At 62.2% G+C, this 24,288-nt stretch overlaps 1 protein-coding gene across 2 annotated transcripts in view; it reads right to left on the minus strand.

Moving 5' to 3' along the window:
• KIRREL1 (kirre like nephrin family adhesion molecule 1) overlaps nt 1–24,288 on the minus strand; it is a 99,643-nt gene that overhangs the window by 11,499 nt on the left and 63,856 nt on the right. For both annotated transcript variants that reach the window (XM_060644593.3, XM_060644592.3), the window contains exons 2-5: nt 7,779–7,928; nt 6,259–6,408; nt 1,900–2,057; nt 7–157 (exon numbers count right to left, since the gene is read on the minus strand). In XM_060644593.3, coding sequence (XP_060500576.2) covers nt 7–157; nt 1,900–2,057; nt 6,259–6,408; nt 7,779–7,928 — 609 coding nt within the window. The remainder of the gene's footprint in view (nt 1–6; nt 158–1,899; nt 2,058–6,258; nt 6,409–7,778; nt 7,929–24,288) is intronic.

Here is a 24,288-nt window from a genome sequence, read left to right on the forward strand (position 1 = left end):
GCTCACGGTGCACATCCAGCTCGATGGAAGTCTCCTTGCCGCTCGGGACGGCCTCGTTCACGCTGCGGCAGGTGAACACACGCCCGATGTCCAGGTCTGTGGGGTTAATGAGCAGCTGGCTGATGGTGGTCTCCCTCTTCCCATCCTTCAGCAGCTCCTGGGGCGGGACAGGTGGGAGGCCAGGTCAAGCCAAAGCCCCCCCCCCCCGCCCCCGAACACTGTGGTCACGGTGGCCCGGCCCAGAGATGGGCTGGTGCTGGAGGGGCACGTCAACTTTTACCAGAAGCAGCCTTCAACCCCCCGGCCCCAACCTCTCCCCCAGGTTGGCTTTGGTTTGGTTCTCAATCGACAGACTCCATTTTTTGGAGACGTTTTAAGTTTACAGAACCCAAGGGAAAATACGGTGAGTCCCCAAAGGCCCTGCCCCCAGACCCCACAGCTTCCCCTGATGAACGTGATACACGAGGACACTGCAGGCGTAAGCGGATGAACCCGCGGCCCTGCATCCCTCCTGACGGAAGGCCACGGTTGCCACTGGAGCCCACTGCGTGCGTCCTCCTGCGCCCCGTGGTTCTGAGCCCCATTCCTGGGATTTGTGGAGCACAGGGCAAGTTCCTCCTCTCTGCAAAGTCTCCGTGGCCATCCCGGCCCTCAGGACCCTCCCAGTCGGTCTGTCCGGCTCTGCTCCGGGGCTCTCCGGCTAGACCGCAGGCCCCTGGAGGGCAGGGAGGCCTCACCGGCTGTCCCACTGGCTCCGTGGTGGCCAACCTGAGGCCCCTGAACGTGGTCACAGGACCCCTAGGGCTGTTTTCCACATTGCAGCTGTCTAAGGGAAACCGGACTGCCTGCCAGCACCGGGCCCTGCGCTTTGACAGCCACACCCACGCCTTTCCCGGGCAGGAGCAGCACCAGTGTGGTTCGTTAGCACTGGCCGCTGCTGCTGCTTCCCGGGGACCCGCTGCCTTTAGTAAACGTAAGAGGAGAGCTGGACCCCAAGTGGCCATTAACAAGTCGGCTTGTTCGGTCGCCAAACTATCTCCAAATAGGTGCCCTAAAGGAGAAAAATAGCAGGTGTCTTGGTGGTAGAAAGCTAAACACCTGGGAGGCCGAATTCTCCTCGGTCAAGTGGCGAAGCCAAGGCCAGAGAGCGGAGACCTGTCCGAGGTCACACAGCCCGTCGAGGGCAGAGCTAACCCGGTTCCACCCCCGGGGCCGCCCTGCACCGCACACAGGCGGCCAGGTGTCTCCCAGGACCCAGCAAAGGGCTAAGCTGTGTGTTTGCCCACAGCTGGCTGAAGGGACCCCACACAGGGGGCGTGGACCCTATTCCAGCTCCTCCCAGGAGGTCCCTGGATGGCTTCTCGGTCGCAGCTTCTTTGCTACGTGACGCACAGGCGAGCGCTGCCACGTCGACGCCTCACCTGTGCCCTCTGGGCGCACGCACCCACTAGAGGCTGAAGGTGGAGGTGCCCAGGGGACAGCACAGCTGAGCCGTGCTGCCTGCTGGCCGTGTGACCTCGGGCAAGGCAGCGACCTCTCTGACCACCGTGGTGAGTAGGAAAGGACACCTGCCTCACGAAGCTGCGGGGGCTTAAGAGGGACTGTCCACTAGGAGCTCGGCGTGCACTGTGCCTGCATGCAGTAGGTGCTTAATCCGTGCAGCTGGTGTTACCGGCACTCAGGCTCCACTAGTCACTGACTGCACCCCGAACCTGGCAGCTCCCACCCACTCCGTGGCTCTCAACCTCCCCAACTACGTGGTGAGAGGGCTGGACCAGAATGGCCTCCAAGGTCTCCTCTCACGTCTGTGGCCCCCGAGCCTGGGTCGGGCCCACGTGGGAATGGAAGGCGCCCTGAGGCGGGGCCGAGGGGCCCGGGAGGGGGCAGGCAGCGTCTCACCGTGCTGGCCACCGCGCCCTCCTGCTGAGTCCCGTCCCGGAACCAGATGATGGTGGCGGCGGGCTTGGCGTTGAAGGCTCGGCACGTGAGGTTGTGTGGCGTGCCCGCTTGCAGCAGGATCACGGGGCCGCCGTCGATCCTGGTGTCCTCTGGGGGGACTGCGGGGTGAGCACAGCGGCTGGTCAGGGCGCGGCCAGCCCCCACCCCTGGAGGCGTGCCTCCCTCTGCATGACCACCCCGTGGCAGGGCGCTGCTGTTCCCGGGGGGCTGCACCCCAGGCCACCGGCCACCCGTTCTTTCCAGCCCTTGTGGTGGATGGGGGGGGGGTGGCCTCAACCAGGGATGAGCTGGGCACACCCGGGGAAGCCTGGCACGGGAGGGGCTCCTCAATCTGTGCCGTCCCGAGTGCCCTGTGCCCTGGGGTGGCCTGACAAGCCGGCTCTATCACAGCAGCCTCCCGAGTGGGCCCCCTGCCTCCAGTGCCCCGGCCGTCGACATCCATCAACCCTGGCAGGTTATTTTCTCCGGCACTGCTAAGACCGTGCGACTTCCCTGAGCAGACACCTCCGATGGCCGCCAACTGCCGCGGGCACCGTCACCAGCATCTCAGCCTGCCTGCCGGTCGGCGTTCCTCCAGCCAGCCCTGCACCCTCCTGCCTCCTCGTCCTCGCCCCTGCTGTCCGTTCCCCCGCCACAACCCGCCAGCCAGACTCTGGGCAGTTCCCAGGCAGGGGCTCTGAGCTCCTGACCTGCCTGCTGTTTGGGTCACTTGGGAGGACGGTCCGGGCCCTCCTCCCAGCCTAAGCTGTCACGCCAGAGAAGCAGGGACCACCCCTTCCAGTCTCCCTGGCATTTCTCCTGTCTCCAGCACCTAGAAGCGGCCAGAGTAGGCCCTCGCTAACAACTTAAGGGATCGAATGGATCGGATTCCCGACGCCAAGAAAGAGGGGGTCTCTCTGTGCCCCGTCCCCACAGGCTCCTAAATGCTCAAGCGATCCAATCACATGTTCCTTGCAGGTAGGATGGCCTCTCTCTCCGAAAGCCCGAGGTCCGGCACAGCTCGGTGGACAGCAGGCCCTCGGGGGTGTTAGCTGAATGGATAAGAAAGGGACCGAAGAGATCGAGGCAGAATTTCGATTATGATCTTCCCGCTGTACTGCGCTCATCGGGCCAGCGGCGCAAAAGGGCTGTGTTTGCCTTGTGCTGGGAACGACCACCAAGACCCAGGGGGGCTCTCGGGAGACAGCCCTCGAGCGCGGGCCCTGGAGGCCCGTGGAGCCCGGCGGCGGGCAGGGCCGTCCTGGAGTGTAGGAAATGCAGGTCCCGAGCCTGGGAACCGTCTGCAGCCCGTCCGCGTCGTGCATGCAGAGCGGTGGGGTCTCCAAGCAGGAGGCCCCGGTCTCCAGCCCCAGCACGTCTGTTTACCTGCCGTGGGATCTTGGCTGAGAGTCTCAGTCTCTTCGCCAGGGGCCCTCGTGAAGGTCACCTGGGGTGCCGGGTCTGGCCTGTAATGTGCGGGGCCCGAGTGACGCGTGACATGTGTTCACTCGGCTGCTCGGACGACGGCCAGCTCCCGGCCCGCTGGGGCCCTGGCTCCTCCCCTTTGCTAGCTGCAGGACCCGGGGCTGGGGCCAGACGGGTGCACGTTTGCAAGCGGGACGGCAAGGAGTTAAAGGTGGAGGGAAACGGATCAAGAGCCACCACTCGGGGTCTGCTGGTCTGCGTGGACCCCTGCAAGGTCACGCCTGCTGTCTCACCCAGGAAGAAGGTCCTGGACGAGCAGAGGCCCTGCACGCCGACACGGGCCACCGTGTCCGGACGCAGGAGCCCCCCGGAGGGAAGGCTTCTCCTCCCATGGGCCCTCCCTTCCCCAGAACGCTGGCAACTTTCCCCTCGTTCAGGGAAAGAGCATCCCTCTGTCACTAATCTTTCTCTCCGTTTCTGGGGCAAAGGCGAATAGAGCTGTTGGAGCGTCTGCTCGGCCATCAGTTAGAGGGCACATGTCCGTGTGCAGGCCTGTTTACGAACACACTGTGACAAATCTGCCCATCAACACGCACGTGTGTGTGTGTGTAAAATTCTAGAAAATAACACTGACACCCTGTGACGTCGGAATGAGATCGTGGATGTGAAGCCAGCTGTAAACTGTGGTGTGATCGGCGACATTTCCGCCGTTCGCGGAGCGCCGACCGACGTGGCAAGAGGCCGCGTGCGGGCTGCGGGCAGCCCTCACCACGGGGCGTCCTGCGTTAATGCTTCTGCGGTAAATACCAGTAACCCCAATTTGCAGACAAGGTCCTGGGGCTCAGAGAGGTGCAGAAATGTGCCCAGAGGCAGGAGAGTGAGCTAAGCAGCGGGGCCAGGGCAGGGACCGGGCCCACTGACCCCGGAGCCAAGCCCGTCCCCGCGGTAGCTGGGGTACAGCTGTGGCTGCCGATGATGCGGGGCCACAGGCCTCCCAAGTCTATCCCGTGTCTGTGTCTCGGTCCGCAGGCTGGCCTGGCCTGAGGCAGGGGGCGGGGAGGCCACCTCGGAGCAAGGCTGCAGATGGGTGGGGGGGTATCTACCAGGCACTGGACCACGCTGGACCCCGCCCTGCCCAGTCTCCAGTCCCCGGTGCCACGAGCAAAGCTGGACGGGAGCAGGTGAGCAGGCAGCGCGCAAGAGATATCCTGCCTCCCTAGCCTGCACGCAGCTGCAGGGGGGGTCGAGAGAGAGATGAACAAGGGCAAGGAGATCCGCACTAACCTCTCACCTCTCTTCCTCCTGGGGCCTCGTCCTGCTCCCCCGCCTCGTGCTCCCCAAATCACCCAGATAGCCTGGGAAGGCCCACACACGGACCGTACCCTCCAAACTGGCCACCCAACAGCCCCACTGTGCGCTCCCCCTCAGTCTCCTGCAAGCTTTTTAACAAGGTACTCCTCCATCTAGGGTCCCCGTTGATATCCTCCTCTTCCAGGAAGCCTTCCTTGAGTGACCCAAGACACTGGACGCCATTATAAGCCCCGTTCCTGCGATGCCCAGAAGCTTGCCTGGCCTTTTGTCTTTTATTTCTCTGTCTCTGGGGGTCCGGGTGGGAGAGGGAAGAGAGTATCAGGGCCTCCTCGTTAGGCTGGGAGTCCTCCAGGGCCCCAAACACAGGCCCTTAGGGAGGGAAAAAAGAAGAGACAAGGACTCCCAAGAACTCCACGTCCCTTAGGTGGCCCGGGCTGGCACGGGGCTCACACACACCCCAGCGAGGGACGGGAGACGCCATGATGGCACCCCACGCCCATCCCTGGAGCCACGCTAAGTCTCCCCAACGTCAGTGCCATGCTTTGCTCATCCGACAGGAAGAGTGAGCCCCCCTGCAGCCCTGAGTCCTCGCCCTGCGGGGCCCTGACACCCCGTCACCTCACTGCCCAGGCCCTCCCGGTTCACAGCTCCCCGGGGCAGGAGCGGCAAAGCAGAAGTTGCTAAGGAGAGGCTGGTGGCCCCGTGACGCATTAGCGACGGGCAGACTGATCCCCAGGGGTCGTGACCTCTTCGGGTCACAGTGCCAAAATGGCCCAGGTGTCCCGACTCCTAGCCCAGCCTTTCCCTGACAGAAGGAAGACTTCTCATGCCCTCCCCAAACCCCAAGTAAAACCCTCCTCGTGTCCAAGCTCAGGGTCTCAGCTCCTCCCTCCCTGGGGGTTTGTTCCCCCATTTCAGCGATTTCAGTAGGAAAAGGGGAAGGGGCAGCACGGAGGGCAAAAGGGAAGAGGGAGGGTCTGGGCTGCACCAGGCTGGAGGGAGCCCGTTGTGCAAAGGGCCCCAGCGGGGAGGCCCACAGAGGGACATCTGCTCCGCTCCAGCAGGACCCAGCCCCCCCCGACCCCAGGTCTCAGCCCTCGGGGCTCATTCCTTCCAGTCCTGCTCCCTGGGGCTCCTGAGGGGCCTCCAGGGGCTTCTCAGTGCCCAGGGAGGAAAGGAGACGGTGTGGTGCAGCGGGGTAGGGGCTGAGTGAGGAGGAGGAGGGGCCCAAGGGGCAGTTGCCGGGGCTGGAGGCAGCAGGGGGAGGACGGGAGCACTGACACGCCTGGGCCAGGAGGGGATTTGTCTCCACCCCCCTGGCTCTGCCCTGGCAGGGCCTTATGTCCAGCAGGCAGAGCCTAGTCCGGCCGGGCACACCGGGCACCAGGCCTCACGCACCCACAGTCCCGCCAGGGGAGGCCCACGTGCCTGCTTTGCTCTCCTCTGCCGGACTGGGCTTTGGGAGAAGTTTTGAGAAGGATCTGGGGGCCGGGGTGGGGGGGCAGGACAGGCATGAGGCTGGGAAGTGAGGAGTCCAGGGGACACGGGGGAAAGAGCCCGAGGAAGGGGGAGCCGGGGCATTACTGAGCACGGTGAGCTTGGCCCGTCGCGAGCGCAGGGCGGCCTCCGTGGCCTGGCACTCGTAGGAGGCGTCGTCAGACAGCTCGGCGTCCGTGATCTCCAGGTTGTACTGCCCAGCGTCTGCAGAGCCCATGACCCGGTACCGTGGCCAGGCTGCAGGGACACACAGGTCGAGCGAGGTGAGCCCCCCCACCCCGTGCCAGCCTGGGAACCAGCCTGGACCGCCCGGGCCCACGAGGGTCCTCCTCCCCATGCCGGGGGCCGCACCTGCCCAGACCGGTCCTCCTCCCCCCCCCCCCCCCCGCCCTGGCCTGGGAACTCGACACAGCGGATAAGACGGATGAGGTCCCACGTGGGACACTGTGATGTCACCCCTGGGGCAGGAGCCACAGGGACACCGGAAGGGGGAGATGAGAAGAAATCTCCAGAGCTGTTGGCGGACAAATGTCTCTCATAATAATAGGGAAAAAAGAGCAGGAAAAAAGCAGAGAGAAAAGGAGAGGGAGAGGGGGAGGGCATGTGGGTGCTGGAAATATAGGGCATCGCAGCACAGATGGGGCTCCCCGGGGCCAGGGGGAGCCAAGGCCGCACCCTCACTCGTGATGCGAGGGGCGGACGAGGCAGGGTCCTCCGGCGCCCTGAAGGAGCCCCTAACCCACACGGTCCCTGTGGCAGGTGGGCCCCTGAGCCTCCGGACCCCCTCCTCTGCAGGCTCCCACCCCCTCCCAGGCACCCTTCTCCCGGGCTCCCCAGCGGCTCCCTCCCATTATCTCCCTCTGTCCAGGGAACATTGATCCTTCTCAGTCCATATCTATTGATCTGTCTCTCCCAGTTTCTCTCCTTTTCTATCACCAGTAGACCCACCAGCCCACCCCTCTCTCTGCATGGACAAACCCCCCTCCCTGTACTAATGTGCAAAACCCACCGCCAACAACCTCAGCCCCCGGACGCGACAAAGAGAACAGAAATGCACGGCCCCTCCTGTGCCAGTGTCATGATGCTGCCTTACGGCGACCAGTGACTGACTCTTCACGAAGCATCTTCTCTCATCTGGTTCAAAAGTCACACACGCCACTCATAAGCCCGTGACTACGACGCCTAGTCTTGCACAGCAGCAAACTGAGGCCCAGAGAGGGGAAGCGGCTTTCCTAAGGCCGCCCAGCTCACAGGCGGCAGAGGCAGAAGAACCGAGGTGTCTTTCTGCTCGTCCACTGGCGGGAGGCCTTCCCCAAAGCGCCTTCCCTTGCTCTGTCATTTAGGAGGCTGTTGGCTGTGTTTTCCTGAATCGTCACGTATGCTTCAGCACCGGCTGTGTCTTCCGGAATGCGTAGGGAAGTACGTGCCCAGGCTGACACCAAAACGGGTTTTGGCCTCTGAGCAGACGTCGCCCGGGCAGAGGCAAGAGAGGGGACTCGGAGAGGAGCTAGAGAAGGGTGGCCGCCCAGGAGCGTGTGCTGGGGACGGGGCACAAGGACAGGAGAGGCTGGATGCTGTGCAGGAGGGGGCGGGGGCAGCCCACTCACCTTTGAGGCCCTGGCCCATGCCCAGCGCCAGCCCGTCCTTGGTCCATTGCACGATGCCCGAGTAGTTGAGCAGCACGCAGGGGAGCACGGCCCGCTGTCCTGCCACCACGGTCTGGTCGGCCGGCTCCTGGCTGAAGCGGGTCTGGGTCCCTGGCGGAGATAAACGGGCACGGGGTAAGGCCACGCGGCAGGGAAGGGGTTCCAGCAAGCGGCCACCCTGCAGCCCCTGCCCTACTGCAGCCCAGCCCTTCCCTCCAAGATGCACACGCTCGCCCCCCCCCCCGATTCCCTCCTCCCCCCGCCCCCTCCCCAGCCCACAGGACCAGGTTTCGGGAGCCGAGGCTCAGCCGCCAGAGGGAGGGGCGCGGTGTTACAGAAGGGCCTGGCACGGGGCCGGGACAACCCTCTCGTGCTGCAGGCAGGACACTGAGGTCCGAGGGGCGAGGAAAGAGGGGCGAGGAAATTACCCGAGGGTGCCGGCGGGGGCGGGGGGGGGGGGAGGGGGGTGGCGGTGGCAGTGGTGGAGGGGAAAGAGCGGCAGGGGGAGCAAGCTGCAGAGTGCAGACTCGACCCTGAGGCTCGGCCCTCCAGCTCCCGGGACTGGCCGGCCACCTGCTGCCTCCCTCCACCCCCCTCGACATGTGCCGCGTCCACGACGGGGTCATACCACCCCCCCTCAATCCCGGGGCATGGCTGTGCCACAGTACCCTTGCACGTGTCATAGGAGGCACGGTGAGGTAGCACACGTGCGCAGCCTGGCAGGACCGTCCCCGAGGACGCACGCAGTGGGCGCGCGAGGGCAGGCGCGGCCACAGGCTGCCTGGGTCTCCGGGGGCCCGCGACGAGCCTCGGAGCCCAGTTCTCGGCACGCTCGCCTGCCCCACCCCGTGTGGCTGCCCCCTGCCCCTCCCCCCCCAGCTCCAGGGCACGGGTGCGGACACGCGGACGCGGCGCCCCGTGCTGAGCCGCCCGCCGTGGGGGAGCCGAGCGCGCGTGTGACTGTCCCGCTCTCCCTCCGGCTGCCGAGCCACACATGGCCGCCCGGCCGGGAGCGTTTGATTAGAGAAGCTGCTGCGTAATTGCCTTTAATTGTGGAGCCCAAATGGAGCAGGGAATTGGACTGCGGCTGCTCCCCCCCATCCTCCCACCGGCTCCCACCCCCGTGAGCCAGCGCTGGTCCCGCCGGCCGGCGGGGCAGGCCTGGGCACCTCGCTCCGGCTGCCCGGGCTGTGCGGAGAGGGGAGATGGCAGAGGCTGAGGTCTGGGGCCTCCGGGCCTCGTCCCCAATCTGTCAGCTTGGTCCAGAGCTCAGGGGACTCCTCCCTCTCCTTTCCCTCCCCAGCTCCCAGGTCTCCGCAGAGACCACGGTTCCCGCATCCAACCCTTTCCAAAATTTCTCTCTTCTCCACTCCTCTGTGGAAGCAGACGGAACCTGTCCCTCCTCATTCTGAGACCTCCCTCGAAGCCACCAGAGACAGGCCCCCCCCCCCCAGGTTTCATCCCCTCCCTTCTGTTTCCGCCTCCAGCTCCGTTTCTCCCCTTCTTTCCAAACCGGCCCCACATTCTCTTCTTCCAGGAAGTCCTCCTGGATTGATCCCATAGCTCCTTGGACAAACACAGCTTGTCTCATCACCCAGCCCTGCTGTCACAGCTCTGTCCGTGACGTTCCTGTCCCAAACTGTAAGAGTCTTTGCCCATGTTTTTGTCGTGGGGAAGAAGGCAGCTGGTGGGTGGAGGCATATGACCCACCGATTCTACCAGAAAGGAAACCTCTCCTCCAAAGCCAAGGGCCGTGCCATCTCCCCCCTCTGAGTCCCCCTGGACATCTGACACCCACATTGTTTGCGGTACACAAAGGCGACCGAGAGAGAGGGGGGGCAGGGCTGGGAGTGATGGCCAGCGTATGATTTAATACAACGAGGCAGCCTCTGCTCTCGGTTTAGTGTACAAATTCAGCTCCCGGGGTCCGCAGGGGCTGGAACTTAGAACCGGGGCCCCTCTGCACACTGCATGGGCAGCCCCCGACTCTGCCGACCTGCCATCCATCCCGCATTTCCAGGGATTCCAGCGGCAGGTGCTGAGATCCTGGGGGAGGGGGTGGGTCAGGTGAGCAGCGAGCATTATTAATTCAGGCATTGCCCTCATTATTATTCAAATTTATTCATATCTTTGCGCATTCCCTAGTGCTGCTACCCGCTGCGAGCCCCCCCCCCCCCCCCCACGCACGATTCTCCTTCCCACGGCCCTGGCCCCGGAGCCCAAGTCACCCTGCCTCAGAGATGGGACTCGTATTCACAGCTTTCTTGTGTGACCAGACACACCCTGGACTCCCAGCGAGGTCTCCAGGAAACACTAAGAAGCTGACGCTGCGGCAGGATGGAGTGTGAAGCCGTGTGCAGAGATGGGGACCTTGCCGGAGGGAGGGGCCGGTGGCTTGGGCGTGCCCCCCCCCACCCCCCAGCCCAGCTGGCCTGCACAGCGACAAGTCTGGGCACAGACTGCAGGGTCCCTCTTAGGAGCACAGGGGTCATAGGAGCACAGGCAGGTTTGCACAGTGCCCGCACCACACTTCCTAACTGCGACCTTGGCCGAGTCACTCTCTGAGCCTCCCTTCCTCACTGGTAAACCGAGGCGTGATAACGCCTGCCTCCGGCCTTCTGTGAAGGCTCGTGGGTGAGGCATAAGGCAGGCCCGGTACCTCCCCCTGCATGGGCCCACTCACTGCGGCTACGGCCCTCCCCGCCCCTTGGCAGCTGGATAATTAGAGGCACCCCAGAGACAGGAGCAGGGACATGACCGAGAAGGCGACACCCATCGATTCGGGGATCTAAGAGTGAAACCTGCTTTGCTTTAGGCCTACTTGAAGCAACTCAGCCGGGAGACAGAGGGATGGAAGCAATGACCCTGAAGAGTCAGAGGGGAGGGAAGATGAAGAGGTCTCGGGAATCTCACTCAATGGGAGAGCAGCCTGGGTCCTGAACCTGTGAAAAGCACACGCACGTTTTCCTGCCCCAAAGCAGCCCCTGCAGTCAAGACAGCGTCTGAGACAGAGGCCGGATCCCGCGGGTTGTCCCGACCTGGCTGAACGCTGCCCCCATCAGCTCCTGCGCCCTCTCTAGGCTTCTGTCACCCTGCCTGGTTGGGGGCGGGGGGGGGGGGGACCCTGCTCTCCCACTCACCTCCTGTGAAGTCTTCTCTTCCATGGCTCCCCACTCGCCCTCAGAACCCTTCTTGCTCACTTCTTACCTCTGCTATCGTGTGGTTCCCACTGTGCTGCCCACCCCTGCGCCTGAGCCCTGGGGGCTCCTGGAGGCTGGACTGTGTCCCTCAGAGCCCCCTGCCGTGCTGTCCCAGCACAGTGGCCTGGCTGCCAGGCCCACAGCAGGTGTTCCGAAGAAGTAAGCACTCTTCGCCCTGCGCCCCACCCCCTGACCCCATCAAGGAAAGGGAGGCAGAGTATGCCTGTGTCGGTCAGGCTCCTGCGGAGGCAGAGACAGGGCAGGGGACGGGAGGGGACGGCGTGGGGCCACACGGACTGGGGGGAGGCTGGCAAGGACACCCACACGGAGGCCGAGGGGAGTGAGGGGCAGACTTGGTCCTGGTGAGGAGGAGGCCAGGAGAGGGAAAGACAGGCCCGAGGCGGGGTCTGCAGGGAAAGGCAGCAGGCAGGACCCGGTGACAGAGACCTCAAGAGTCACGGAGCCAGGCCAAGGCAGGGGAGCGTCCCGGAGATGGAGGGGGAGAGGCAGAGGGCCTCTCGTGTTCTGCACACTTCTTCCCCTTAGACGTGTGTGCCGAGAGGCTGGGCAGGTGCCCCGACCCGGGACAGGAGACCCCTCCCCCCGGGGTCTGCAGGCAGGTGAACAGCTGGGGAGACACGCGGAGCACAAGGGGTGCGGGGGAAGGGGCTTGTGCTTCTCACCCGAGCTGAGGAGGGCTCAGAGCTGCACGCACCCCTATCCCTCCACCTCCCCGCCCCCCTCTCTCCCAGGCCTCCTTCCTTTCAGGTTCCCTGGGCACCCCCCCCCCCCGACTGCCCACCCACCTCTCGCTGCCCCCCCCTCCAAGCCCCTCCCCCATTCTGCCCCCGCATTGTTTGGGCTTCTGGCTACAACACTTCTCACAGCATGCCTTGGATCACAAGTTACTGGTGTGTGCGTTTCGGTCTCTCCCACTCTCCTGGGAGCCCCTGGAGAAAGAGACGCTTTGATTTACCTTCCTTGTCCCTTCAGTCCCAGCAATGTCCCTTCATAACGATAACTCCCAATTATGAGATGCCAGCTAGGCACCAGGCACCGAGGCAGGTGCCTCACAGACATTTCCCGCCTGATAATGCACTGCACGGCGGTGGCTGCTATCTCCATTTTCGAGGAAAGGGAAATGAGGCTCAGGGCGCTTATGGCCCAGACATTGCTTAGTGGCAGAGACGAGAAGGAACTCGGCCTTCTCAGATGCACGGCCCCTGCCGCTGGCACCGTGCCACGCCACAGGAATACGCAAGAAGCATTTCCTGGATGCACGTGACTCACGGCCCCCGCCCCGGAGACCCTCTGCGCCCATCCACGACTTCCGATCCTCATGTTTCGCCTCAGACTTCCAGCATCATCCGTGAGCCTCTGGGGAGGGCCGTGCTCCTCGACGCGGGGCTGGCCAGCACCCTGCAGCCACAGGGGCCTTGGTCTGCGCGCTGTCACCAGCCACAGGAGAAGCTTCGCGTGCATACCCCTGCGCGGAGGACGCAGCGGTTCCCAAGGCTGGAAGGACATCAGCGGCACGCAGAGAGGCTTCAGCGATTTGCAAAACGCTAAGTGTCGAGCCCCCAACGTCCACCAGCAGCCGTCATAACAAACAGCCCCTGCCTGTAAGTGCCAGTCCCGGGACCGCGCCCCTCCCCGGGCCGCGCACCTCCCCGGGGCCAGCTCGCTTCCTGTACAAAACCGCCCAATGAGGCGGGCGCCGATATTCTCCCCAGTGAGGATCTGAGGCTCAGGGAAGAGCAACTTCCCGGCAGCCACACAGCTGGTGAGTAGCGGGGCCAGTGAGCAGAGCAAAGGGCCAGGACACCTGGCTCCCGGACTGTCACCGTGCCCACCCGGCCACTGCTGTCTTCCCTACTCTCACCACCGCTGGGACCTCCTGGCACAGACTGGCCATCGTGCAAGGGGGCCCTGGTGCCTCTGCACCTCCCCCCTGATGCCGCCCCCTGGGAGACCCTCTCCTCCCCCACCCCTCCTCAGCCCTCACGTTCCCAGGCGACACTGCCTTCCCCAGAGGTAGTTATGCCAGGAGAGGCCACCTGCCCCGGAGTCCCCTCCCGTTCCCGTTGGGCCTGGTGAGGACAGAGGTCGAGTCCCATTTCTGACTCAGAGCTAGGAAGTGACCTCTAGCGTAGAGATTCTCAGACACATACCACGTTCTCCTTGTGGGCACGTGTGTCCCGTGCGGAGCACGTGTGCACACGTGTTTGCTGGTGCACACACACCCGTCTTGCACATGTGTTCACCGTGCACACACAGCCCTCTTGCACACGTGTTCGCCGGTGCACACACACCTGTCTTGCACACATGTTCACGGTACACACACAGCCCTCTCACACACGTGTTCGCTGGTGCACACACACCCGTCTTGCACACGTGTTCATGGTGTACACACACACCCATCTTGCACACATGTTCACAGTGCACACACACACACCCATCTTGCACACGTTTATGGTGCACACACACACCCATCTTGCACACATGTTTATGGTGCACACACAGCCCTCTCGCATGCGTGTTCACGGTGCACACACACCCATCTTGCACACATGTTCACGGTGCACACAGCGCACTCACACACATGTTCACTGGTGTGCACACACAGCCCTCTTGCACACGTGTTTGCTGGTGCACACACACCTGTCTTGCACACATGTTCATGGTGAACACACACACCCATCTTGCACACATGTTCACGGTGCACACACAGCCCTCTCGCACATGTGTTCGCTGGTGCACAAACGCCCGCCTCGCACACGCGTTCAATGGCACGCACACACCCGTCTCACACACATGTTCATGGTACACACACACCGTCTTGCACACATGTTCACGGTGCACACACAGCTCTCTCGCACAACTGCATGCAGGCACATGCTTCTGCATCCCACGGGCCCGTCCGCGCCCGTGCCTCGGCACACGTGTGCCCAGAGCCCTGCCTGCCGGGCCAGCCAGGAACCAGAGAGGGAGTGGGCCACGCACACGAGAGGCCGAGGAAGCTGGGCTGCAGGAGAGGGGCTGGCGGAGGCCGGGCCCTGTCTCCCCGGATTTATCAAACATGCAGTAATGAGCCCCCTGGGCGGAGCCATCCCCGAGCTCTGCACTCCAGATTGCTGCTGGTTCAAAGGGAAGCCTTTGATTCGCACCGACAGCTTTCAGATGGAACTAAATCTCTCCACACTGCACTCCTCCTCCAGCCCCGCTGGCCCCGCTGCCTGCTCTCACATCTTCGCTCGCCCACCGTCCCCCCCAGACCCTCTCCCCAACCCCAGCCGTTCCCTTCCTGCTCCATGAAAAATACAACAGCCGGGGGGGGGGGGGGGGGGGCCCTCCCGTTGGCTTCTCTCATCTCACGGAGAAAAGAGGATCATGATTCTCCGGGGCCGGGCCAGCCAAGGGGAAAGGAGAGGAGAAAGGCAGATTTGCACCTTTGATAGAGGAGAGAAGGCAGCCGAAGGGAGGGAGGGAGAGGGGGAGGGCGGGAGGGGTGCCGGATGGGGCGGAGAGAGCGAGGACGCGGGGAGCAGAGACACGCGGATGCAGACAGAAGGGGGCTCGGGACCCTGGGGCCAGGAGCTCCCCGCTGCCGGGGCACGAGGGCCGTGGCTCTGCCGATTTGGAGGACACAGAGTCCAGCCCACAATCAGAAACGTCCAGATGTGATGTGGCTTTTTCGAGAGGCCCTGACAGGTGATGAACCAGGGGTCAGGAGGCTCCCAGCAGGTAACTTCAAGTGTGGCTGAGAGCGGACCTCCGGGTGAGCCCCCAGACAAGTCTGCAAACATTCAGACTATCAGCGGCCCCACCCTGCTGTCTGCCAGCCTTCGTTTCACGGTCTGACCTGAAAAAGTCACCCTGGGCAGCAGGGGCCTCGGTGCCTTGACTCAACCTCCCCACCAACCTCCCCCACCCTCCCACCCCCACGCCAAGTCACAGGCAGAAGAACCCGTCTCTCCTCCCTCCCCCCAGTCTGCCTGGCCAAGCCAGCCTGATGCCATCTCCAAGGCCGGGGTATGGTAGGGACAGCCGAAGGGGAATCTTTCCAGGGACCAGATGGGATTTTACAAGTGGCCACAATCTGGCCTGGTTTCCTTGCATTTGAGCAGACCACAGAGGCCGGCTGCAGAGGCTGGCCCCAGGGCCCCGGCTGGTACTCCCAGTGATGGGCAGCATGGGCTTATTGGTCTGGGCCAGTGGATTAGTCACGGAGAAGCAGGACAGAAACTTGAAAGAGACAAGGGCACCTAGCCCAGCCCCTGCCAGGGAGGGACAGACGCGCTGTGGGCCGGAAGTCAGGAGATGGGGGCTTGTCTGGTCCCGGCGCTGCCCCCACCCAACGGGGTGACTTTGGGGAGGTCACTTCACTTGTCTGGGTCTCAGCTTCCTTAAACTATAAAGAGAGGGAGCTGAACGCTTGGACCCCAAGGGCCTTCCCGCTGTGATGTTCTAAGATTCTGCAGCGTCGTCTGCTGTCCCGGGGCCTCAGCCAGGCCTTGCTGACGCTCCAAGGACTCAGCTCTGTGCCCGTCCCTCTTGCACTGTGAGGGAGAGGGCCGGTGCACCTGCAGCCGGGCCAGTCTGGCAGCCTCCCCACGGGGTGTAGAGGGCAGTCTGTGGCTTTGTGACACTAGGACCGTGGTGCAGAAGACCCAGATGGGGCCCCAGCACAGGAAGGAAGACCACTCTTTGCTTCCCCTGCAAGGCACGCCCCACCAGTCCTCCCCGCATCCCCTGCGCTAGGCTCAGGATGGGAGAAGGGGGGGCAGAGGGCGGGCAGTCCCGGTCTCGGAGGTGACCTGTCAGCCCAGGCCCACTCACAAGGACTTTGAGCTCCCGAACTAAAAGACACTGGCAGGTGCAGCTAGACACGTGCACCCCTCCCCCACCGCGGCTCCCATTTGGACCTCCAGCCCCCTCCGCCCTGCCAGCCCAACGACACCCGGGCCAGACCTGATCTGACAACTCTATGCAAATGTGCCCTGGCAGGGGACCCTGAGAATGTTTTCTGGGAAGGACAAGGGCACCGTGAGCCCAAGTGGGGTTGGCCGTAGCAGGTATGACAGCGGGAGCAGGAAGGGGAGTGGCAGGAATGGTGGACATTTCTGCTGAAAAACCGAATTTCAATCTGGCTTCCGTGGGAAGGGAAGGGCGGCGCGGGAGAGGAGGCAGGTGGCTGGCAAGGACTTAGTGCAGACAGGGGACACAGAGGGGAGGAGGGGGGCGGCCGGGGCCAGGACTGTCACAAAGCCAGAGGCCTGGGAGATGGGGCCAGGTGCTGGGAATGGTGTGGGGGGTGGGGAGGGGCGGCAAAGGAAGCGGGCCCTCTGCCGCCGCCCGACCCTGTACCTGCTGCCCCCCAGCCGTCCCCACGCCCGCAGAGCGGCAGGGAAAAGGAGCAGAGAAAGAGGAAGGGAAGGGAAGGAAGAAGGAAGGAAGGAAGGAGCTGAGGTGTCCTTGGCTGAGGTGCTGAAAGAGAAGGAAACAAGACAGGAAAGGGAAACAAGAAAATTCAATTAGAAAGAGAGTCTGAAGGTCAGAGCGGCACAGGGCCTTCATCACTAATGCAACACCTTTATGCGAAGAAACTGAGGGTCGGTAAAGGAGAGACGTATTCGGGGCAGGCCTGCCTCCCCACCGCGGACGCCCCGTCGGCAGGCCGCCCAAGCCCTGCCCATCCTGCACAGGCGGCAAGAGAGGAGAGGACGAGTCCTTACCCAGAAACCCTCCTTCTCCAAAAGGAGGGAGGGGAAGGGACAGCGAGAGGGAGGCTACAGAAAAGAAGGCCGGGAAGATGGACAAAGCGGGACAGAGAGAAGGAGGCCCGGGGCGGTGCAGGCGGGGGGCAGGGATCTGAGGCCACCTTCTGGCCAGGCCATGAGCATTTAGGTCAAGGGAAAGGAGTGAAATCCTTGAGAAATGGAAGGGATTTCAGAAAGGATTAGCCAGGCAGGGCCAGGAGGAGAGAGTGAGGTGGGGCAGCGTCTGAGGAAACTCCAGGCCTGGTCTCCCCCTCACAGAGCAGATGGCCCATCTGGCCGGGTCCCTCCACAGGCGTCCTGGGGGAGGCCTTCCAGAGGGGTCCATGCACCAGCCTCACCTGCTACCCGCCTGCCCGGCCCGGGGCCCAGCCCCACTCCCTCCAGCACACGAAGGTGCGAGTTCTCAGCTCAAGGAAACCTTTTCTCAGTTATCCCGTTAGGGATGTGGCTTCCGTGTACGGTCTGGCGGCGGCCAGAATGGGACCCCTGAGTCTCCCCTGCCGCAGGCTGCAAGGCCAGGAAGAAATGCAGGCTGCTTCCCAGACCTTCTCGGGATTGGTTTCCTGGCACCTTTAGGAATAGTCTCCAGAATGAATAGCATCAACTCAGAAATCCAGAAGACGGAGGCGGGCAGGAGTAAGGATGCGTTCTCCCGCCTTCACCCTGAAACCAAGAGCCTTGGGGGTGGGGGGAGGGTGCCTGGGTGGCTGAGTCGGTTAAGCATCTGACTTCAGCTCAGGTCATGATGTTGAGGTTGGTGGGTTCGAGCCCCGTGTCGGGCTCTGTGCTGATGGCTCGGAGCCTGGAGCCTGCTTCGGATTCTGTGTCTCCCTCTCTCTCTGCCCCTCCCTTGCTCGCGCTCTGTCTCTCTCTCTCTCTCTCTCCAAAATAAATTAAAAAAAAGAAAGAGTCAGGAGACTTGGGTCTTCTCCTGCCAAGCAGTGGCTCTTAAGGACACCTGTCTGTTTCTGAGTTGAATGAGCTTTATTGTATTTCTGCACCCCCTCCTGCCCCCTGCCCCCCTCCCCTCAAAATTAAAAAAAAGAAAAAGCCCAGGAGATCTAGGTGTTAGACTTTATCTCCTTCTGGGGCCGGGAGGTCACAGATGACCTCAAAGATTTCTCTAGAAGTTCCAGATGGAGCTAACAGGCTTTATGAGCCAGGTGAGCAAGTCACACAGGGAGGCACAGGGGTGGGGGTGGGGGGCTCTAGCCCAGCACCAGCTCCCCAGCAGTGTCTCTGAGAAAGGCCGACTTCGCAGACACACTGCAAGCCCACGGCACCGGGGCATCCCCAGGGTCCGTCACTTGGCCTCCATTACAAGCCTCCACGCCAGACAGCAGTGACTGTGGCCCCGAAGGGACCAGGCTGGTTTTTACCCATATAAGAACTTTCCAGTAGCACAAGGCAGCGCACTCCCCAGCCCCAGAGGTGTTCAGATAATGCGCCAGAGGGCTCGGGGTCATATTTAAGGTCTCTTTCTTTCAGTTCTCGTGCTTTATGATGCTATTTACACACCTCCTATACTTTCTTCTTACTTAGACACGCGCCTATCAAATAATCAGTCTGTAACAGTTCGATCAAGGTGGACTGAAATGGTTTGCGGGACCAAAGTTTAAAGGAAGAAATTCTGAACGGAGCCCAGGGGCAGAGAAAAAGAACAGGTCAAAAACCGGGCTAGGACAGAAGGCAGAGATATAAGGAAAGCTTTTGTCTCCGGGCAATTAATCATGAAACTCAACACGTCAGCGATGGGGCCCAAGCATGGAATCGTGTCAATTTAGACCCACGGCTTGGTCTGTAGCAATACCGTGTTTCATTAGGGCTCCTTTTCCACAAGACTCGTAAACTCTTTGAGACAACAGATGTAATCATACAGGTGCATTTTCCTAAGTGGCGAGGGCAAAAGTGCTTTGCGCACAGTAGGTGCTCAACAAATGCTTGCTGTTGGACTATTTGAATTAATTTATGGATAAAGCAACTGAACCCAGAGGAAGTCAGCTCCCTTCAATATTTATCCACTCATGCGATAAATACGCTGTTGGTGCCGAATGCAGAGCAAACACTGTCTGGGCGCTGGGCTGGTCCCGCCTCCCAGAGCGCAGTCTAGGAGACACAGCCAACGATCCGGGCGACACAGCACGACGAGCGCCATGGTGTAGGAGCAACGGAGGACAAAGTACCTTAGATGAGTGAAAAGGCTGCATTTTTCCGTACGTCTGACTTCCATACTGGTCTTCCCCTGGCCGGAGACCCGGATCTTGCTGGCCTTTGCTAGTTCTGGCCTCCTCCACTCGTGCAGGCTGGACACTGGAGGCCTTGCTTGGCACACAGTAGATATTCAAGAAATACACACTTACTGACGAGAAGTGCATTGAGGCCTGACGACAAGCAGGATTTCAACAGCCAGAGAGCGGGAGGAGGGCATTCCAGACAAAGGGAACAGCATGAGCCAAGACATGGAGGCATAAAGGACCAGTGAGCAGTGGGAAGTCACTGGAATCCAGGTGCAGAAAGAAATTGGAACTAAGGTCATAGCTCTTTAAAAATTAAACGCTGTGGGGGCGCCTGCGTGGCTCAGTCGGTTGAGCATCCAACTCTTGATTTCGGCTCAGGTCGTGATCCCGGGGTCGTGGGATCGAGCCCCACGTCGGGCTATGTACTGGCAATGGAGCCTGCTTGAGATTCTCTCTCTCTCTCTCTCTCTCTCTCTCTCTCTCTCTCTCTCTCTCTCCTTCTGCCCCTCTCCCACTCACACACACACACACACACACACACTCTCTCTCTCTCTCTCAGAACAAAATAAATAAAAAGTAAAATGAAAAATAAACCCTTTCCCCCTGTGGGCATATTCCTCAGTCTCCACCTTCCAGAAACTTCTGTGCTGTTGAGAGACACTGGACACAGACCGAGACAGAGGTGTAGATTCAGAAAGACCAAAGTGGAGGCCAGGTGGCTGATCCAAGGGCCAGGGAGAGCTGCAACGTGTGGGCCCCGCCGGGCGAGTAGGAAACAGAAAGGCGGCTACTCGGTGCGTGTGTGCGTGTGGGGGGCGTGCACGTGTCCTTGTTTGCGTTCGCGCCACTCGTGAGCTTGTTACTGGGCATCCGAACACGACTGTTGAGACGTAGCCACCATAGCCAGGACATTCTAGGCTTTTCCAATTAGTCTCCATTAAGAAGATTTCCCACAGAGGCACTTCTGGAGGCCCCAAGGTGGGGTCACCTGGATCAATCCTGCATAAAGTAGAGCAGCTCCGACCGGCTGCTGAATCGATCCATCTGACTCGGTTCATCCTGTGTGTGCAAGGGGCGTGGAACGTTAATCTGCTGCAGGAGCCCAGGGAGCCCGAGGCGCGGGCTCTGTAATCAGCGACGTGGGCGCGGGTCCCCACGTGGCTGCACTCCACCCCGCAGGGCGGGGGGCACCCAGGGGTGGGCCTGCGGGGTCGATGACGGTGGGGCTGCAAGGGCGGGCTCTGTCTGCTCATCTTTCCCGTCCTGCCCGCCTCAGTCTCCTTTCAGCTGGATCACAACCCCCCAAGAACAGGGGAGGCCCGGGGACGTGGAAACCACTCCGCGAACCACGGCCGGGGGTCTGAGGGACATCGGCGGCGGACGCACGACCAGGGTCCATGGAGACACCTTCTCGTCAAGCCTGTGCACGCTGACGACTCTTCCTGGGACCCGGACGCTCGCACAAGCCAGGGCAGCTCTGACGGGGGCCGGTGGTGAACAGAAGGGGAAGAGCAACTCACACGTGTACGTGCCAGTCACCCTGCCACGGCCTCGCAACCTTCAGATCCCCCTCCTCCAGGCAGGCCTCCCGGTGCCACCCAAGCCGGCCGCTCTGGTCTGAGCCCCCATCAGCTTCCCGCACGCGCCCTTTTCAACTCTTCTGTTCACCGATATCTTCACTGATTTGGGGACGCCCAGCCCTGCTCGCTTGTCCCCTCACCCCGTGTTCCCTGTCAGCCTCGGGGCCACCCAGACACCAGAGAAGCCAGGAGCAGGTGGCTGACGGAGGTGCTCACTAAGGTTGCACGAAGAGGGGCTTGGGGGTCTGTGGCAAAGAGGGTCAGACGTCCAGGTGCGGGGGAACGTTGGAGAAGGCAGCCTGCCTCTTCCTTCCTACCCTCCCTGCATCTGATTCTCTCCTTCACTATTTGAGGTCCTGTGTGCCCCCCACCAGGGGAATGGCGGGGGGGTTTCCTTCTTCCACCTCCGCTGTCCCCAGTCTCTGCAACAACCTAATGATTGCTCATTTCGCTGCCCAGCCCTCGATGGAGAGAACTTCCCTTTGATTGCTTGTGACACGGATCTCACAACAAATTTAGCACCTCATTTCCCGGATGAGCCAATATTCCCCCTCGATTATCTCCCTGCGAGGGGGACGGGGCGCCGTGCATTCCAAAGAGCAGCTTACGCCTCCCCTGGTTATCAGAGTCAATCAAGCTCACCGTCCTCCCAAGGATGGATGCGGTGGGGTGGGAGGAGGTCCTCACAGGAGCACGGGGGGGGGCTCCGAGAGCCAGGGAAAGGAAGAGGAGGGGGGCAGGGAGGACAGTGGGGGACAGAGAAGCCTCTGGAAACCCGGCCCTCAGCAGGTGTGTGTGCAGGTTCTCCGAAATGGAAGGTGGCGGTGAGTACGGTCTGCTGTACTCAGATTGCTCGGATCATTCTAGACCTTCCTTCCCAAGCCTCTTCTGAGATCCTGGCACTTCATCCAGCCGCCCCCTGATGTCTCAGCATGGGGCTAGTCGGGGGAGGGGAGGGATGACCTGGGGCCTCACTGCTTCACCCAGGAATGAAACAGGGAGGGGGAGACACTCTCTACTCAGCGCCCTGACTCCAGCATCCCCGACACCTCGTCTCCCGCGGAAATGACTTTTCTCAACAAAATCACCAGCTCCTAGCTGGGCCGCTGGAAGGGACAGGTGTCCTATGAGGCATCTGCCCCACGGGACTGAGGAGGGGAGCGAGAGGTGGTGAGGTGAGTTGGAGGGACGGGGCAGAATGTTCTCTGAAGGCAGTCAGCGGAGGAAGGGCAGACGGGTGGGCCTTGGGAAATGGACCAAAGGAGGAGGGAAGGAGAGATACGGTCACGTCACTTGGAGCCCTGGCTACACGGAGACAGGAAGGTGCACGCAGAAGATGGGAGTGAGCCTGGGGCAGGGGTGCAGAAGTGCGGGGCAGGGTGGGTGGGAGACGGCTCACCTGTCCTGCCCAGGACAGGGAGACGGAGAAGCGGGGCGCAAGGGTCGGAGGCTCCAGGACTGAGCTGCGGGACGGCTCAGCTGTGGCAGGGATGCAGGGAGGGCGGACGGAGGAGGAAGAGGGAAGGAGCAGGGCTGATACCGGGAGGACCAGCAGATGGCTGCTGTCACTAAACGGATTCCAGTAAGCCAGGGGGGCAGAGCCGAGCCCAGGGACGCCAGGGGAGGGGCTGTCAAGGAGCAGAGCCCGGGGGGTGGGGGGGTGGGGGGAGGAGAAGCCTCATGCCAGCCTGTGTTCCCATTTCCACGGCAACCCCACACGTGGCCCCCAGCCCACCTCCACGCCAACGCGAATTCCCACCGGAACCTAATCCTAACGGTCATTCAACCCCGAGTCCCAACTGAGCCGAGCTTCGAGGCGGCCAGCACCGCAAACTCCCTCAGCGCCTGCTCAGCGGAAGTGATTGACAGATGCCGATCGAATAAAGGAGCACGCAAACCACACCTCGACCCCTACCCTTAAGTGTAGCGCGCTCAGGCCTGACCCCCCTGCCGACGCCAATGCCCGTGCTGGGCGCCGGGCAAACCCAAGCCCCAGCTCTGGCCGGCGGCCACCGCGGTCCTAAGAGTCACCGTCCCTAAGGCAGCACCACTCACTGGCGGATCTCAGCTTGTTCCTGCCCCACCCCTCCGGCTGGATGGTTACAGTTCGACCTGGGGACCAAGTCAAGGTGGGGGTGCCGGCCCGAGCTCTCAGGCTAATTACGGGTGCTTCCTTCCTCTTGTCTCCAAGCCAGCTGCCCAGAGCCTTCTGCCCTAGGAAGTGGGGCTGAACAAGGCTGAGGCTCAGGACCAAGGGATCCCGACCCCGAGACCCCAGGAGGAGTGAGCCAGATGTGAAGACGCCAGCTTGAGCAGACCGAAATCCAGAGCGAGTAAGCGAATGGGGTTCAGGAGGCAGAGCCCGAGCACCTTCCCACGCCACGCCGATCCCCGATCCCTGGCCCGGACCCAGGCCGTAGGAGCCCTTCGTGGGTGCCCATGGCGGTGGGGGGGTAGGGGTGGGGTGCTGCAGTGGGGAGGGGGCCGTGGAGGCGCTGAGCTGCTCTGGAGACCCTGCCTATCTGTCACCTGACTCTGGAGCAGGGCCTCTCCCTCCAGGCCCCTCCTCCTCCTCCTCCTCCTCCTCCTCCTCCTCCCCCTCCTCCTTCTCCCCCTGCTGCCCCTCCTCCCCCTCCTCCTTCACCTCCTCCTCCTCCTCCTCCCCCTCCTCCTCCTCCTTCTTCACCTCCTCCTCCTGCTCCTTCTGCTTCTCCTCCTCCCCCTCCTTCCCCTCCCCCTCCCCCTCCCCCTCCTCCCCCTCCTCCTCCTTTACTTCCTCCTCCTGCTCTCCTCCGAGGACCCATCACTGAGGCTGGGACAGGAGCTGAGTATTATGTTCTGTTCTCGCTGCAACCAAATCTGATTACTGGGACATGTGATGGATGAGCTCGGTTTGGACCCCCAGCTCAGGCAGTGGGATGATGGAGCTGCCCTGTCACTCCTTCTCCCCGGGATGAAGCATCAGGTCCCAGGTGGCATCTGGAACGTGCCCACCTCGGAGGTGTCTCCAGAGCCCAGATCCCTCTCCAGCCATTCCCTGACATAAGGACCCCTGAGCACCCACACACCCGCACCAGCTCCCCAAGCCCTGCCTCAAGGGGATCAGGAACCCAGCTGCGAACCTCTGGCCAGCTGCCACTTCTGCGGGGGGTCGGGGGGGATGGCGCTTCGGTGGGGGGGGGGGGCTGGAAAAGGCTGCCTCTGCCTGGCTAGGGGCCTCCAGGCATCTCTCAGTGACAGCCACGGGCCTCGCAAGCCTGGGGCAGGGCAGGGAGGGAGGAGGGAGAGAAACGGTGCAGAATAATAATGAAGGATTTTTAATAACTCGTCAGCTACGGTGTCAGCTCAGCAGCAGCAGCAGCACAACCCATTGGGAAAACTTTGCGAGGAATTGTCTTCCCAGGAAGCGAGAAGTGAGGGGAGTCAGAAGGGCCGAGGGCAGGGAAGCGCCCGCCTCCCCCCCAGCCCCTCGAAGCTCTCAGTTAGCACCCAGGGTACAGGACAAAGTGCAAACAGAATTACGGAGCCCCGGGCCCGGCCCCTCCGGGAGCTTCCACTCCAGGCCCGACCCACAGACCACAGACTCAGCCCAAGACAGGAGCAATCTGTGAGGACATCACAGCACGGGCAAGCCCCCCGCCCCGGAAAACACAGCCCCCGACTTGCTCGATGGC

The sequence above is a fragment of the Panthera onca genome, chromosome F1, assembly GCF_046562875.1.
Source record: "Panthera onca isolate mPanOnc1 chromosome F1, mPanOnc1 haplotype 2, whole genome shotgun sequence".
Taxonomy (NCBI): Eukaryota; Metazoa; Chordata; class Mammalia; order Carnivora; family Felidae; genus Panthera; species Panthera onca.